Here is a 17,663-nt window from a genome sequence, read left to right as displayed (position 1 = left end):
CTCTGCGGTCACTGCTGAGCCTGGATATTCAGTGCCAGGCTGTTTTCTGGTGACCAGCATTGAATATCTGATTTAATTTTCGCTCGTGCAGACTTAAACAGGCCAAGGGCGCTGGCCTGTTAAGCTTGAACCGGCCAAAGATATTCCAGGTATTCACGTGGCCAAATATGGCTGCCAAACATGATGAAAATTGATGGATAGCCCGTTCTATCGCCCATAACCAGCTATCTGCTAGCCACTAACTGTGAATTTTCAGCAGGTTATGGCCGGCCATGTCCTACTGAAAATTCACAGATATCTGGCTATGGGGCATTTCAGCAGCCAGGTGCCTATCCTGGCTGGTTAAATGCTTTTGAATATCGGGGTGATAGTTTTGTTTGCTTTTTTTTTGTGTGTGTGTGTTACACCTTTTGGTAAGAAAAGGGGCTGCAGTGAAGATGATCATTCCTTGCCATGTGTATTAGAGTGTAAGAGTTAACTGTTGGCAGTGACTGGCGGAGGGAAAAGTGATCATCGGGTTGTATTGGTTGCAGTGATTATATTTGTTAAAAATAACCATGGTGCGAGTACACAGATTTACCACTAGATCAGGTGCTTATCAGCACTATGGTTATTTGCATATAGATTTTACTTTTTCATTAGATGTTTTTAATATGCAGCAGTTAGAATAATGTGAATGTACTGCAGTTCATGAGATTTTTTTTTTTTTTACTACTATTGGCAGAAAATGTGATGGGACTGTTATTTATTATCTCAGCCCCAATTTACAATGTCAGAACATGTAGTTTTCTTGTAGAGAAAAAAAACAAAACTCCACCTGCATCAACCAAAGATTTCATGTTTTTGTTCTTTTGAAATCTTGGCTTACAAAGTGCAAATCTTGTCATTCCCCTCCTCCCCACCCCCCCTTTTTTTTTTTTTTTTAACTTGTACAGTTTGAATACTGTGCCTCACTTACATGCTGCTGTTTTTAGTGATCTGTGCTTCCCATTGTTGTTATAAGGAAAGCAGCATTCACAAGGAAGGTGAAAGAAATCCACACTTTGCCTTTGCAGAAGTTTTTGGAACATGGCCACTTGAACCGGTGTTCACACTCAAGAGGGAGATACTTTTTTGATGAAAACAAGCAACGATTGACAGTTTTTGCCCCTGAAGGCGCATTTGTAATAATCCCTTTCATATTCCTCCTCCCTTAAACCCCCTCCATCGAGAACGACAACAGCAAAAGACAATACAATGCCAGGGAACTGGTGTCTATTATTTTCCCATTTTCTGTATGGAAATTTTCCCATTAAAGCCCACGGCAGCTGTTCCAGTGGCTTGATTTGATATGACAACTCACACCCTTATTAAGCAGATGGAGCTCTTGGTATCCACACCCAAGAGTAGAAAACAGAAGGGGGCTTGGAATATACTTCAGGCATAGGCAGCTCCTTGTGACTCTGGGCAAGTCACTTAACCCTCCATTGCCCCATGTAAGCCACATTGAGCCTGCCATGAGTGGGAAAGCGCAGGGTACAAATGTAACCAAAATAAAATAGATACTATTGGCGATTCTACATGGAATGTTGCTATTCCACTAGCAACATTCCATGTAGAAGGCTGCGCAGGCTTCTGTTTCTGTGAGTCTGATGTCCTGCAAGGGCCGACCTCTACATGGAATGTTGCTACTACTGAGATTCTGTTGCTACTATTGGAGATTCTACATGGAATGTTGCTATTCCACTAGCAACATTCCATGTAGAAGACTGCGCAGGCTTCTGTTTCTGTGAGTCTGACGTCCTGCACGTATGTGCAGGATGTCAGACTAACAGAAGCAGAAGCCTGTGCGGCCACATTCGTGATCTGCAAGGGCTGACTTCTACATGGAATGTTGAAATAGCAACATTCCATGTAGAATCTCAAATAGTAGCAATAGTGGAGGAGTGGCCTAGTGGTTAGGATGGTGGACTTTGGTCCTGGGGAACTGAGTTCGATTCCCACTTCAGGCACAGGCAGCTCCTTGTGACTCTGGGCAAGTCACTTAACCCTCCATTGCCCCATGTAAGCCACATTGAGCCTGCCATGAGTGAGACAGTGCGGGGTACAAATGTAATAAAATAGCTACTATGGGAGATTCTACATGGAATGTTGCTATTCCACTAGCAACATTCCATGTAGAAGGCTGCAGGCTTCTGTTTCTGTGAGTCTGACGTCTTGCGTGGCCACATTGGTGATCTGCAAGGGCCGACTTCTACATAGAATGTTGGAATAGCAACATTCCATGTAGAATCTCAAATAGTAGCAACAGTGGAGGAGTGGCCTAGTGGTTAGGGTGGTGGACTTTGGTCCTGAGGAACTGAGTTTAATTCCCACTTCAGGCACAGGCAGCTCCTTGTGACTCTGGGAAAGTCACTTAACCCTCCATTGCCCCATGTAAGCCACATTGAGCCTGCCATGAGTGGGAAAGCGTGGGGTACAAATGTAACAAAAAAAATATATATATATATATATATATATTGTGTAGTTTGCTGATTGGAGGAGGGGGCAGAGTAAGGAAATCATATTGGCAACTTTTTTTGTGGGGGTGGCAATTCATCATTAACACCTTCAACATTTGAGAGGCACTGCCCCCTGTATCAACCTCAGACTACGCTTATGGTGTGGAGGCTTATCTTTTATTCACTTTTTTTTTTTTAAATAAAGCATTCACAGGTGGTTCCTTTAATTATACTTGATGACTAGCTTTGAACAGCACAGCCTTGGGATTGATCTGCAGAAGTCTAACACCGATATGAAAACACAAGAGGCATTTTGAGTTGAGGATGAACATGGGAGCATTTTTTTGCATCATTAGCTCAATAACTGTGAAAGATGACTGTTATATGAGGGACACAGCCCAACACCCTTGAATGGGATGAAAGTTATGAGCCGTGTCTGCTTTGATTCTGATTGATTAAAATAAACCTTGGGTAAATAGTTTACCAGAATTTCAGATTAAAAGTAGTGCCAGCAGGAAGAAGTGTTTACATTGACCATGTTGTTTCTGAAAAAAAATGTGTGTGCTTTTTTTTTTTTTTAAAATGCTGGAGCTAAGACTTCATTCCTCTGGATTTTTTTTTAAACGGTAACTCAATAAGATGGTTCTAAATCCAAACCACAACGGTGGCTGACTTTTTAGTAAAATGAAATTCATTCAAAGGATAAAGCAGATAACCTTTGTGCTGAGACTCATTACTGTGAACCTCAACAGTAGGCTTATACAAAGGGATCGTGTGTTTCTTGAGGTTTGTAGGAATGCTGATGGAAGAGTATTTAGGGTTATTTTGCCATGTAAGAACATGTCTGCCATTAGCTTTAGGGTGACCAGCTAGAAATTTTCAGCAATTATTCTCTGACCCAATTTCAATCACTACTCGTTGGCATGCTGTTTTCTTCTTTAATTCCCACCTCAAAGAACTAATATGCATACCTGACATGAGAATACTAATATTTTGAATAATTTCCTTACTACTAAGCCTAACTTCTTAGGCTTCTCTGATGGAACTTTAACATTTGATACTGTGGAAATAATGCTTCTGGGATGGACTCTGGCTGAGTTCACAAACTGCCTTGATGAAACAATAAAACTTGAGCTAGACTTAATGTAAATTAAAACTTTTTGCCCCCCTTTGAAATATATTATATAGCTTTACAAATCTCATATCATTTTCTTATTAAAAAAATCCCTTTTATAAAAAGTGCATTTAGCCATTTTCTGTTTGTTTTCATTTTACTAAACTGATATGTATTAATATTGTATAATAAAAACTGGTACCTTATTTTCATTATGCTGTACGCTTTTATTACCTTGACTGGAGATTCGTTCTATATCCTTAAAATGAAGTGTCGGCTTGAATATTCTCCCCCATCTACCAAAGGATTAACATGTTTTGATTGCTGCTAATTTTGGCTGGTTTCCAAGGCTGCTTATGTCAGGGCAGTGAGGAATGCCTTGTTCCGATTAGGTCTGGAACTTTTCATATAAATCCAATGTATTTCAAAGTTGAATCCCTTACAGTGGTGGTGCTGCTGCTATTGTTTCAAACTTGACTTATAATGATTGATGATAACTGCCACAGTCGTTCATCCAAAAAGGTGTTCACTGCATGCACTGAAAGGTAGACCAGTTCTGCCAAATTCCCATGGGGGTCTTCTGTGAAGCTGCAGCAGTGGTTTTTAGCTCACAGTAGAAATCGGCGGTAAACGCTAAGACACCAGTTATATTCCTGTGGATGTCTCGGTGTTCACCGCCAGCTGAGTTCTAGTGTGAGCTAAAAACACTACTGTAGCTTAGTAAAAGACCCCCCCCCCCCCCCCATCCCCTTAGTTGCTGCAAAGTAGTCATTTGGGCTTTACCCAATGCTTGTACCATGCTCTTCAGCTAGTTGTGTCTAAAACAGGCAAAAAAAAAAAAAAAAAAAGGCACATAAGAACATGAGTAGCCATACTGGGTCAGACCAGTGGTCCATCTAGCCCAGTATCCTGTTCCAACAGTGGCCAAGATGGTTCACAAGTACCTGGCAGAAACCCAAGTTGTGGCAACATTCCATATAGAACCCCAAAGAATAGCAAGATTCTGGAATCTTAAAGAGTGACAAGATTCCATGCAGAATCTCAGAGTAGCAACATTCCATACTACCAATCCAAGGGCAAGCAGTAGCTTCCCCATGTCTCTCTCAATAGCAGACTATGGACTTTTTTCTCCAGGAGCTTGTCCAAACCTTTTTTTTAAACCCGGGTACACTAACCACTGTTACCACATCCTCCGGCAGAGAGTTCCAGAGCTTAACTATTCGTTGAGTAAAAAAATATATATTTCTTCCTATTTGTTTTAAAAGTATTTCTATGTAACTTCCTTGAGTGTCTCCTAATCTTTGTACTTTTGGAATGAGTGATAAATTGATTCACCTCTACCCGGTCCACACCACTCGGGATTTTGTGGAGCTGTTATCATAGCCCCACTCGGCCAACTCTTTTCCAAGCTGAAGAGCCCTAACCTCTTCAGCCTTTCCTCATATGAGAGGAGTTCCATCCTCTTTAGTCCCGGTTCAGCAATTGAAATATTGAAGTGCTCTGCCAATACTTTTGTGCGCTTATCAGATATAAAGGCAAGTATAACAATTTAATAGGAATCTTTTAATTTTTTTTTATCTCCAAATGTTTTTAAGCATAAATAAAAAATCAGCCTCATCCTGCTGGACTAGTTCAGACAAGTAGGCTGTATCGAAGTACCAGCAGATGGAGGCAGAGAACACAAATATTTCAGTCACATCTGGATAAGAGATGCTGCAGTCCTGGAGTAGGAAATTCACAGGTTCCGTAGCTCTTGTGCTTTGCTGAAAAGTCTCGGCAGTATTTCTCAATATGAAATGGCATCTGGCCAGGAGAAAGTGCGACCTCGGATATCATGAGATGATACGCTTTATGTATATCATTATCACCTGCTGACATAGCACCAAGCTTATGTCTATTTTTGAGTGAGTTTTTGTCCCCATTAGTTTCAATGGTAAAAGTCCTTCGGGACGTTCTCATATTCTCCATGTCTACCCACCTTCCATTTGGATATTTTAAGTACCTTCATTTGACAGTCATCAAAAATGTATGTCTATACAATCTTCCAACAATTAATGAACAAGGCTTCCCTATACATCATGCCATAACTGAACGTGTCGCAGAGGATTCAGCTACATGAAATTATGAGCCACCAAAAATCAAACTATCAAAAATAGATATTTTATCTAGATACCAACTGAATTTTAGCATTGAAACCATCCTGAAGTCTGGGTTCGGGTTTCAGCCAAAAATGCTAGTGCATATTAGGCTGAAACTGAAACTCTGCTCGGGCCACCTGACCACCCGTAGGCCCTTCCTCCCAGGGTCTACCTTAAGAAACCATAGTAGTATAGTGGCCTCGGGAGAAGGAACAAAGCCCACTCTTTGCTTTAAGCTCGGTTCTGGTTTAGATATGGGTGGGGTTTCTGGGTGGTATGACTATTTAACTGGCGGTTTAAGACTCGGTCGCCATTTTGGATTAAAACTGTCGTCAGAACTAAACGCTGAGGCAGCATTGGTGAGTTACAGTTAGTGGGATATTGTTAAATTTAAGATTTCAAGCAGTTGTTATTAATTTGCAGCATTGTTTTGTAGTACAAAATCCTGAAGCAGCTCTCGAAACATGAACCATGTCGGTGTGGGTCCGTTACTATTATTCAGCGGAACTGCTTGAGAAACCTAAGTAATGCTTTTTATTATATGAAGTAAAAATTCTAGAGTTGCTATCATTAATTTTCATAAAAAGTTTACGTAAGACTGATGATGATTATAATGAATCAGTAGGTGATATCCTAGTGCAGTGGTTCCCAAACCTTTTCCTGGAAGCACCCCAGCCAGTCAGGTTTTTGGGATATCCAAGATGAATATTCATGAGAGAGATTTGCATGCGCTGGAGATGGTGCAGGCAAATCTCTCTCATGACTATTCATTATAGATATCCCAAAAAGCTGACTGGCTGGGGTGCTTCCAGGGAAAGGTTTGGGAACCACTGTTCTAGTGTGAAATGAGTCACTGCTGAGGTCAGTTGTCATACCCATTTATAGGATAGCACCTAAGTGTTTCTATGAGGATCTGCAAAGGGGGTGTAACAATGGGAGAGGAATGGGCGGTCCCTTAAAATGTGCTCAGTATTATAGAATTCGGGAGATCCGTGCCGGGATTTACACCTGGTTTCAGTTGCTGTAACTCCTGTACAAAGTTGAGCGCAGATCCCGACGTTACGTACTGTTCTGTAAAGGGCATTGTGAGGGGTCTGAAAAGAGTCTAGTTCCGGTAGTGCCGAAACAGGGATGGGGGAGAAATTTTCCCTTTAAATGTAATGACTCTTCTTCACTAATTCCTGCTAGACAAGTTCGACCTCTAGTGGCCAAAGCGCCAGTGAAACCACTAGTTAGGGGAAGAAACTACCACCCCCAGAAACCACTAGGACACCAGCAGGACTCTCAGGAAATGGGAGGGAGGAGTGAATGATTGGGAAATGAGTTCTGATCAAGGGAATGAGCAGCAGCTGGGGGAACTTGGGGGGCGCAGGAAGACATGGAATGGGATAAAGAGGACAAGGGGAAGGAGGAGTGCATGGAAGTCTCAGGTCTTGCTCAGACCCCAGTAGGAAAGGTAAAGGGTTTTGTGGCGTCAGTATGGCCTAAACTGTGGACAGTTGGAGCAGAGAAAATAATACAGCGGGGAAGGAACTGGTGGAAAAAGCTAACCCATTAACTACCTGAGGATTGAAGGTAGTGCTGGTGAGGGTTATGCTATAATTGAGAACAAGACAAGGATTTACTGCTTGGTGATATTCTGAATTAAGATTGAACTGTGCTGAGAAGGTGAATGTGAAATCCTGAACTGAATCTTTCATTGTTGGTGATGAAACTAAGTGAAGACTAAGGCTGTATTAAAAGGTTCTGAGAAAATAAAGACCTGTGTTTTCAAGAACTATGAGAATGCTGAGATTTTGTGTGACCTTGCCGGGAGCAGGCAAAAAGGCTCAGGCCAGCCGGAGAGCAGCCAGACCGGGACGAGTACCAGACTGAGGAGAAGTGGTTTGGATCACATACCTTGGAGAGAGACGGCTAAGCTAAGCAGGGTTAGCCCTGGCCTCCACGTGGAAGGAGGACCCAGGTTACAGCATCCATCCCGGAGCACCTGTCGTAGAATACTGATCAGCGCAGATTTTCTGCGCCATTTACTGAATCCAGCTGTATCTGCTTAGTTAGGCTTAATGTTCAACAGGCCATCCAGATAACATTTTAGTGATACTGCCGGAACCCCATTTGCTCTTCCTCTAACCTGGCCTATTTTTTTATGAATAATTTTGGATGTTAAATTGCAATCTGTAAAACATTTTGCAGACCTGCCCCCCCCCCCCCCCACCCACCCACCCTGCATAGAGTATCTCTTCAATGACAATCAGTGGAGGAGTGGCCTAGTGGTTGGAGTGGTGGACTTTGGTCCTGGGGAACTGAGGAACTGAGTTCAATTCCCACTTCAGGCACAGGCAGCTCCTTGTGACTCTGGGCAAGTCACTTAACCCTCCATTGCCCCATGTAAGCCGCATTGAGCCTGCCATGAGTGGGAAAGCGCAGGGTACAAATGTAACAAAAATAAAATAGATACTATTGGAGATTCTAGATGCAGGACGTCAGACTCACAGAAGCAGAAGTGAGGTAATTAAATTCGCCGATGACACAAAATTATTCAGGGTCGTCAAGTCGCAGGAGGAATGTGAACGATTACAGGAGGACCTTGCGAGACTGGGAGAATGGGCGTGCAAGTGGCAGATGAAGTTCAATGTTGACAAGTGCAAAGTGATGCATGTGGGTAAGAGGAACCCGAATTATAGCTACGTCTTGCAAGGTTCCGCGTTAGGAGTTACGGATCAAGAAAGGGATCTGGGTGTCGTCGTCGATGATACGCTGAAACCTTCTGCTCAGTGTGCTGCTGCGGCTAGGAAAGCGAATAGAATGTTGGGTGTTATTAGGAAGGGTATGGAGTCCAGGTGTGCGGATGTTATAATGCCGTTGTATCGCTCCATGGTGCGACCGCACCTGGAGTATTGTGTTCAGTACTGGTCTCCGTATCTCAAAAAAGATATAGTAGAATTGGAAAAGGTACAGCGAAGGGCGACGAAAATGATAGTGGGGATGGGACGACTTTCCTATGAAGAGAGGCTGAGAAGGCTAGGGCTTTTCAGCTTGGAGAAGAGACGGCTGAGGGGAGATATGATAGAAGTGTATAAAATAATGAGTGGAATGGATCGGGTGGATGTGAAGCGACTGTTCACGCTATCCAAAAATACTAGGACTAGAGGGCATGAGTTGAAGCTACAGTGTGGTAAATTTAAAACGAATCGGAGAAAATTTTTCTTCACCCAACGTGTAATTAGACTCTGGAATTCGTTGCCGGAGAACATGGTACGGGCGGTTAGCTTGACGGAGTTTAAAAAGGGGTTAGATAGATTCCTAAAGGACAAGTCCATAGACCGCTATTAAATGGACTTGGAAAAATTCCGCATTTTTAGGTATAACTTGTCTGGAATGTTTTTACGTTTGGGGAGCGTGCCAGGTGCCCTTGACCTGGATTGGCCACTGTCGGTGACAGGATGCTGGGCTAGATGGACCTTTGGTCTTTCCCAGTATGGCACTACTTATGTACTTATGTACTTATGAATAGCAACATTCCATGTAGAATCTCAAATAGTAGCAACAGTGGAGGAGTGGCCTAGTGGTTAGGGTGGTGGACTTTAGTCCTGAGGAACTGAGCTGGATTCCCACTTCAGGCATAGGCAGCTCCTTGTGACTCTGGGCAAGTCACTTAACCTTCCGTTGCCCCATGTAAGCCGCATTGAGCCTGCCATGAGTGGGAAAGCGCAGGGTACAAATGTAACAAAAATAAAATAGATACTATTGGAGATTCTAGATGGAATGTTGCTACTATTGGAGATTCTACATGGAATGTTGCTATTCCACTAGCAACATTCCATGTAGAAGGCTGCGCAGGCGTCTGTTTCTGTGAGTCTGACGTCCTGCAGACTCTCAGAAGCAGAAGCCTGCGCGACCACATTGGTGATCTGCAAGGGCCGACTTCTACATGGAATGTTGCTAGTGGGACTCTGGGCAAGTCACTTAACCCTCCATTGCCCCATATAAGCCGCATTGAGCCTGCCATGAGTGGGAAAGCGCGGGGTATAAATGTAACAAAAAAAAAAAATTATAAAATAGACATGGCATTAGGAAGTGCAGTGAAATTGTGGAGGCGCTTCCAAAGGTATCCCATAGGTGGCGCTGTTGTCCCAGTTTTTTTTCCCCCACTCTTGGGCCCAACAAGATCCGTGAACTGCAGGCAGGACCTCCTCGGGCACGGTGCACGCTGCTTTGCAACCTTACCTGTACGGAAATCCTTGCTTTTCTTCAAAGATGCAATTATAAACAAGGAAAATTAACTGTAACTGCCTACCACTGACAAAGAGCTAAAATCAAAGGGCCTGGCGGAAGACAGAAGGGCAGAACAAACGAGCAAAAACAAACACCCACCTACACAAGAGATCAAGGATTGATCTAAAAACTATAAAAAAAAAATGAAAAAGCTAGATAAAAGAGGAGTTGGTTATAAGACAGGAAAGAAAGGGGCTCGGGACTTTCCCAGTGCAAACGGCCTTTGCAAAGATTTTTTTTTTTGGGGGGGGGGGGAGGGGAAGCAAACGACAAAGAATGTTGTGGCTTGTGGAGGAGGTGAGAGAGTGTTGCAGAGAAGCAGGGGCTTTAAACACAGACGTGCCTTTGTTGGTGCTGCGATCAGAGGGAGCTTGCTGGTTTTATACGGAGCCCTGGGTGCTTGCTTGCTTGTGTTTACTGTTAGTTTTTATTACAGAGACAGGTTAGAAACAGTCGGCTCCCTCTCCAGCCTGTCAGGCTTTTGTATATACAGTATACCTGAGTGTGCAGGCAGAGGCCAGAACACGGATCCCTCACTGCAACAAAGCACAAGAGTCAAACCATTGTAACCCAAAAGTTCCTGACCCCCACCCCCAGCAGAGAAAAATATTCGTTTCCCCCTAGCGTGGAAGGCATTTGTACAAAATAACAGCATAAAGCAAATAACAGATGATTAAATAATAATACAGATAATTTTAGGGGAGGTTTTTAAGGAGAGCACTTTTTTTTTCTACCTGGATGGGTGACGGGAGATTCCCTGGGCAGACCCCCTCCCCAAAATAGGACAGAGTATCACAAGAGTCCCATCAGTGCCAAATATTGTATCTGTCCATCATAGGTTGAAGTCCTGCCTGCCTGCAGAATATATTTTGTAACTGCCAGAATTTAAGTGGGGGGGGGGGGGGGGGGGGGGAGCGAATCCGATGCTTCCTTTCTGCCAGTAGTCGCTTTAAAACATTTGGTTCAAGGGACCGGGATGGTTAATATTTCCAGATCAGGAAGTTACTGCGATAGCCTAAGGGGGCAAATGGCTTAATCTCCTAAATAGTGAAGGAGGCTGGTATAGGTTGCAGTTCCCACGTGGTTTTTAACTCCTGTATAAAAGTTTCAGTGTAAGGGCCCAATGTGGGGATTGCAGCAGGGCAAGAGGGGAAAAAAAAAAATGCGATCTAAGAAGGCAGAAGATCATATCTCGTGAACATAAAGAGAGGAGAATCTTCTTTTCTGGGGAGAACGCCCATGGATTGCAAGAAATGAAAGGGAGGGAACATTAAGCGGATGCTAAGCATTTAAAACCCGTGAGATAGTCGCGTAAATATAGAAGATTCGTTTTCCCTACTTGGAGCTGCTGGACTTTGCTGTTCTTTACTTTTTTTTTTGTTCCGTGCGCCCGGGGAATCAGCTTCGTGCATTTGCTTTCCGCCACACCTGAACATTTCCCCAAATCGGAAACCAGAGGAGAAACAAAAAGGGACGACGAACAGGAGCCCGGACCCAGGGTGGGGGAGGGGGTTTGTTGATTTAAAGGTGCTTGCACGTGCAGGTGACCGCCCCCCTCCCTCGGCCCCACATAGGCTTCGTGGCTGCAGAGACTGCACTCACTGGGCTCGGTGGCATTTACGGGACTGACACGCAGCAGCAGCAGCCGCCCCCCCCCCCCCCATGCCGGGACCCTGCTGCACGCGCAGCTGATCGAGCTCCCCGGCTCTCGTTGCGGTGCAATCGGAATCGGGAGCCGCCGATCCCCCCCCACTATGGCGTGGCCGGTGCTGCCGCTGCTGCTGCTCTGCGTGGGCTGCACCGGCAGCTCGCCCACCCGGGCCACGGAGCAATCGCAGCAGGGCTTCCAGCAGGACACCTGCTCCTCGTGCGGCTTCAGACCCCCGAACCGCGACTTCCTGGAGGCGGTGAAGCGGCACATCCTGAACCGGCTGCAGCTGCGCCAGCGGCCCAACATCACACACGCGGTGCCCAAGGCGGCCATGGTCACGGCGCTGCGCAAGCTGCACGCGGGCAAGGTGCGCGAGGACGGCCGCGTGGAGATCCCCAGCCTGGACGGCCACGCGACCCCTGGCCCGGAGCTGCACGAGCAGAGCTCTGAGATCATCAGCTTCGCCGAGACAGGTAAGGAGGGAGATCCCGCTTGCAAATTGTGCAGGGCGGGGGAGGGAGGGGAGATGCGCGGCTAACCTGAGCGCTTTAGGGGGGGAATGCAAGAAATAAGTGCAAGTTGGTGCCCCCCATCCCCCCCCCCCCCAGCAAGGTGCGCTTCAAAGTTCTCAGGGTGTCAGGTTCGGGGGGGCGGCTGTCACTCATCCCGCTTGCAAATTGTGCAAAGGGGGGGGGGGGGGAGATGCGCGGCTAACCTGCGCGCTTTAGGGGGGGAATGCAAGAAATAAGTGCAAGTCGGTGCCCCCATCCCCCCCCAGCAAGGTGCGCTTCAAAGCTCTCAGGGTGTCAGGTTCGGGGGGGGGGGCGGCTGTCACTCATCCCGCTTGCAAATTGTGCAAGGTGGGGGGGAGATGCGCGGCTAACCTGAGCTTTAGGGGGGGGTATGCAAGAAATAAGTGCAAGTTGGTGCCCCCCATCCCCCCCAGCAAGGTGCGCTTCAAAGCTCTCAGGGTGTCAGGTTCGGGGGGGCGGCTGTCACTCATCCCGCTTGCAAATTGTGCAGGGGGAGGGAGGGGAGATGCGCGGCTAACCTGAGCGCTTTAGGGGGGGAATGCAAGAAATAAGTGCAAGTTGGTGCCCCCATCCCCCCCCAGCAAGGTGCGCTTCAAAGTTCTCAGGGTGTCAGGTTCGGGGGGGCGGCTGTCACTCATCCCGCTTGCAAATTGTGCAAAGGGGGGGGGGGAGATGCGCGGCTAACCTGCGCGCTTTAGGGGGGGAATGCAAGAAATAAGTGCAAGTTGGTCCCCCCATCCCCCCCCCAGCAAGGTGTGCTTCAAAGCTCTCAGGGTGTCAGGTTCGGGGGGGGGCGGCTGTCACTCATCCCGCTTGCAAATTGTGCAAGGGGGGGGGAGATGCGCGGCTAACCTGAGCTTTAGGGGGGGGTATGCAAGAAATAAGTGCAAGTTGGTGCCCCCCATCCCCCCCAGCAAGGTGCGCTTCAAAGCTCTCAGGGTGTCAGGTTCGGGGGGGGCGGCTGTCACTCATCCCGCTTGCAAATTGTGCAGGGGGAGGGAGGGGAGATGCGCGGCTAACCTGAGCGCTTTAGGGGGGGAATGCAAGAAATAAGTGCAAGTTGGTGCCCCCATCCCCCCCCAGCAAGGTGCGCTTCAAAGCTCTCAGGGTGTCAGGTTCGGGGGGGGGGGCGGCTGTCACTCATCCCGCTTGCAAATTGTGCAAGGGGGGGGGAGATGCGCGGCTAACCTGAGCGCTTTAGGGGGGGGGGAATGCAAGAAATAAGTGCAAGTTGATGCCCCCCATCCCCCCCCAGCAAGGTGCGCTTCAAAGCTCTGTCAGGGTGTCAGGTTCTCTCTGGGAGGCATTAGTTCGTTGTTTTTCTTTAGTGGGGTTTTTGGTGTGTTTGTTTTGGGGTTTTATGGGGGGGGGGGGAGGGGAAGGAAGAGGGTACATGAAGATCCCCGGGAGCTGCATTTCATGAAGGGCAAAGGAGTGCTGTTTGCACTTTCTGCATGAATGTAGACCAGCTGAATCCGGGAGAAGTTTGCAAATCCTTACAGAAAAAAAGTATTGGGGGAAAGCCCCATCCATTGGGAGGGGGGTCAATTTTGCACCAAGGGTGACATTTATAGTGTTAAGCAAGCACTAAATGCCGGCTGGGACTGTTCCTTTAACTGTAACAATAAACTATTCCGGCAACACATACTGTGTTTAGATAAGATCTGAGCCGATAGGTTGACACTTCACAGCAAAGTTCACTTGATCAACCTGCAAATACTGGCACTTAGGAGAAAAGTAAATTTAACCTATAATGGGCAAAAAAAAAAAAATCAGCTGTTGAATATAGTCTGCTGGTAATTTATGACCTGTTTTCTAATACTGGATTTATGTTAAGGTTGCAGAAAAATCCAACTTTTCCCAGGTATTATTTTAATGTTATACATGAGCAGCTTAGAGTCAGTAGCAGGCCTAGAATGAGAATCAAGTGCCATTAGGAGCTAAAGGGTAAATTCTGAGTATGTTTCCATGGTTGGTTGAAAAAAATGGAACAGAAAGCCTGTAAAGTCACTGCCAACCTTCCCCCTCCATGGTCACCGAGCTTATTCCATCTGTTTCTGAACTCCTGGGCGCTGAATGCACAGTCTGTCTGCTTTGCAACACAACGTTTTGATTAAGGTTGCTGAGGTTCCGGGATGCCATTTACTGTTAAAAAGTTTAACTTCCCCCTCGATTCCTCTACAGGCATCTTTAAAAATTACACCTTGCAAACCTACTTGGACTGTAAGCAGAGGTCCATCTGGGTGCAGGGAATAGAGTGTGGGGCTGATCAGATTCACCCCAGTCTGCTTTGGTTTCAGACCCTGCAACTATGGCAGTGAGCAAGATGTTGGGTATCTGATACTACTACTAGTTATCATTTCTATAGCGCTACGTACGCAGCACTGTACACTTGAACATGAAGAGACAGTCCCTGCTCGACAGAGCTTACAATCTAATCAGGACAAAGAGTAGCAAAATTCTATGCAAAGAGTAACAAGGTTCCGGAATCCCTAAGAGTAGCAAGATTCCAGAATCCCGAAGACTACTACTACTATTACTTATCATTTCTATAGTGCTACTAGACGTACGCAGTGCTGTACACTTGAACATGAAGAGACAGTCCCTGCTCGACAGAGCTTACAATTTAATTAGGACAGACAAACAGGACAAACAAGAGATAAGGGAATATTAAAGTGAGGATGATAAAATAAGGGTTCTGAACAAGAGAACAAGACTTAGGAGTTAAAAGCAGTATCAAAAAGGTGGGCTTTTACCTTAGATCTTCTGTGTACCTGAAACACATTTTGGGAAATAAGTGGGTATAAGTGTTAGAATAGGATGAAATTCTGGCCTCTCAGGCTTGTGTTACTTGAAGTAACCGGTAAAGCCTGCTCTTTGTTGAATTAACGTTCCTCTTTTGTCCTATGCAGATGATCTCACAGCTTCCCGAGTCCGCCTGGCTTTCATGATTTCCAATGAAGGGAACCAGAATCTGTTTGTCATCCAGGCCAGCCTGTGGCTTTACTTGAAACTGCTGCCCTACGGCTCAGAAAAGAGCGGCAGGCGAAAAGTCCGGGTCAAAGTCCATTTCCAAGAGCCGGCCAGCAGCAGCAGATGGAACTTGGTGGACAAGAAAGTTGACCTGAAGCGGAGCGCCTGGCACACATTTCCCCTGACTGATGCCATTCAGGAACTCTTTGAGAAAAAGGAGAGGAGGCTGAATTTGGAAGTCCAGTGTGAGGGCTGCGAGAATTACGCTGTCGTGCCAGTGTACGTGGACCCCGGGGAGGAATCCCATCGGCCCTTTCTGGTGGTGCACGCGAGGCAGGCTGACAACAAGCACCGGATCCGGAAAAGGGGCTTGGAATGTGACGGAAGGACCAGTCTCTGCTGCCGGCGACAACTGTACATTGACTTTCGACTGATTGGCTGGAATGACTGGATCATCGCTCCTTTGGGTTACTATGGGAATTACTGTGAGGGGAGCTGCCCAGCATACTTGGCCGGAGTCCCAGGGTCAGCTTCTTCCTTTCACACGGCCGTGGTGAATCAGTACCGAATGCGAGGGTTGAACCCAGGTGCTATGAACTCGTGCTGCATTCCAACCAAACTTAGCACAATGTCAATGCTGTACTTTGACGATGAGTACAACATTGTGAAAAGGGACGTTCCCAATATGATTGTAGAGGAATGTGGTTGTGCCTGATAAAGAAGAAATGAAAATAGTTCCCAGGCTACATGGAAACCAGAGGAGTGTCCCTGTGCAGCCTTTGCATCTGGCAGTGTGGACCTGCATCATTTCAGCGTGAAGCTGTGCATGCTGGGCCCTTAAATTCTCCCATCCCTTGTCTGAGCATCTTGTGAGAAGGATTTTTAGACCGAAGGGGATGATAGACAGGATTTTTGCCAGCCTGGGCAAGTGAACGGGGAAGCAGGTATCTGACCATTCAGGTCTGACTCGTCCCAGAGACTCCTGCTTAATTGCACAGCAAGAAACGGAGATGTGTCCCTGAACTTTGAGTCAAAAATGACCAAACGTAAAAGGACTTGTCACTTTGCTTCATTATATCCAAGGAAGCTGCACTCCACCTTTTGTACCAAGGTGATAACTTCCTCTGAGAATCCCGAAATACAATCTCTGCTTCTCTCACAGCACTTCCAGCAAAAGACATTTTGCCAGGGACTAGCAGGGAGCTTGGAACTCAGATTCTTGTTGCGTTCTGTGCAGGGGGCACCCGGTGCCTCTTTCAGGGCCTGGGGATCCTTTGGTGCTTTCACTGATCCCTGGACCAACTCTATGGCACTACAAAGGGCATTTTGCATTTTTCCATTCTCTGTTACACTTCTGCAATCTGTCAAAAGAAAACCCAGCACAATGCTAAAGTTGCAATCGCTGTCTTAAGAAGCACTGCTGGGGGACCGATGAAATTCAGCGTTGAAATTCAGCATTCCCAGAATAAAAAACAAACTGAGCAAACCAATGGACCTTAAAAGGGATCCCGCAGCCCAGGAAAGGATGAAGGCGTCTCTTGAAGCGCTTCAGTGCGTTTGGTAGCCAGAGGGCTTGGAGGGGAGAGAAGCACGTACTCGGCTTCTGTCCCGTGTGATATCCAGGTGGGGTGTGGGGACAGGAGGGCCACAGGATCAAAAACAAACAGAATAAAATGACACAGCATAGCACTTGCAGAATTCCCCAGATTCAAATCTGATAGCACTTGCCCATTTCATTACCTTGAACCACGGCACTTCCCGGTGCACTGAAAAATCGTCCATTCTCTACTTAAATGTGTGCCGCTGAAGCTATGCAATAAGTATTGACCCAGACTAAGCAAGCTGGACTTCAGATGTCTCTATTATTTTTTTTTTTCAAAGAAAATAATATTTTTTTATACTTGAAATGTTTCACTTCCTTCCCCCCCCCCCCCCCCCTCCCTCGTTCCTCGAGCGAATGGTTCATTTTGAATGTTTGCACTGAGTTTTAGTAGCATGCTTAGGTAAAGTGAAACAAACTGCCGTTTGGAAAAAAAACATACAAGACAAGCAAATGTTATTTTTATAGTTGCAAAAAAAAAAAAAAAAAGTAAAGAATACATTTAAATGTATTACACATAATTTTGGAACCAAAGAGGCCAACTTTGTAGGTAGAAATCTTATTGAGTGGCAGGGCCATGGCGTGTGTGAAATGCAGTCCGTGTGACCTGTCTGCCCCAGGCCTGTCAATTATTTCAGGGTACAAGTGGATTCTGTTGTCCATTTCAACACGTCTTTTTCTGTTCAATGCACGTTTGGAATGTAGAGCAAAACACAACTCTTGTAGAATGCAGAAGTGAATTCCTAAATTCAAGGTTGTATGTTTTATTTAATAAAACTGCTGTCTAGGGTTTCTGTTACGTAATTTAAAACCAAACCATTTTCACTTAACTTGTTGGTTAAAAGTGTTTAATGTACAGTTGAAATAAATTGAAAAGAAAATCCCCGAATGGTGACTGT

General features: G+C 46.0%; 1 protein-coding gene across 1 annotated transcript; it reads left to right on the top strand.

Moving 5' to 3' along the window:
- The first annotated feature begins 11,054 nt into the window (after nt 1–11,054).
- INHBB (inhibin subunit beta B) lies at nt 11,055–17,253 on the top strand. The gene is made up of 2 exons (XM_030210132.1): nt 11,055–12,131; nt 15,104–17,253. The coding sequence occupies exons 1-2, from the start codon at nt 11,762–11,764 to the stop codon at nt 15,877–15,879; spliced, it is 1,146 nt and encodes a 381-aa protein (XP_030065992.1). The 5' UTR covers nt 11,055–11,761; the 3' UTR covers nt 15,880–17,253.
- Nucleotides 17,254–17,663: the final 410 nt, after the last annotated feature.

The sequence above is a fragment of the Microcaecilia unicolor genome, chromosome 7 (assembly GCF_901765095.1).
Source record: "Microcaecilia unicolor chromosome 7, aMicUni1.1, whole genome shotgun sequence".
Classification (NCBI taxonomy): Eukaryota; Metazoa; Chordata; class Amphibia; order Gymnophiona; family Siphonopidae; genus Microcaecilia; species Microcaecilia unicolor.
This window is presented reverse-complemented; position numbering and strand designations above follow the sequence as displayed.

Coding starts and splice junctions, on each gene's coding strand:
- INHBB (XM_030210132.1), top strand. CDS start 11,762: ATGGCGTGGCCGGTGCTGCCGCTGCTGCTGCTCTGCGTGGGCTGCACC. Junction 12,132..15,103: donor CATCAGCTTCGCCGAGACAG/GTAAGGAGGGAG, acceptor TGTCCTATGCAG/ATGATCTCACAGCTTCCCGA.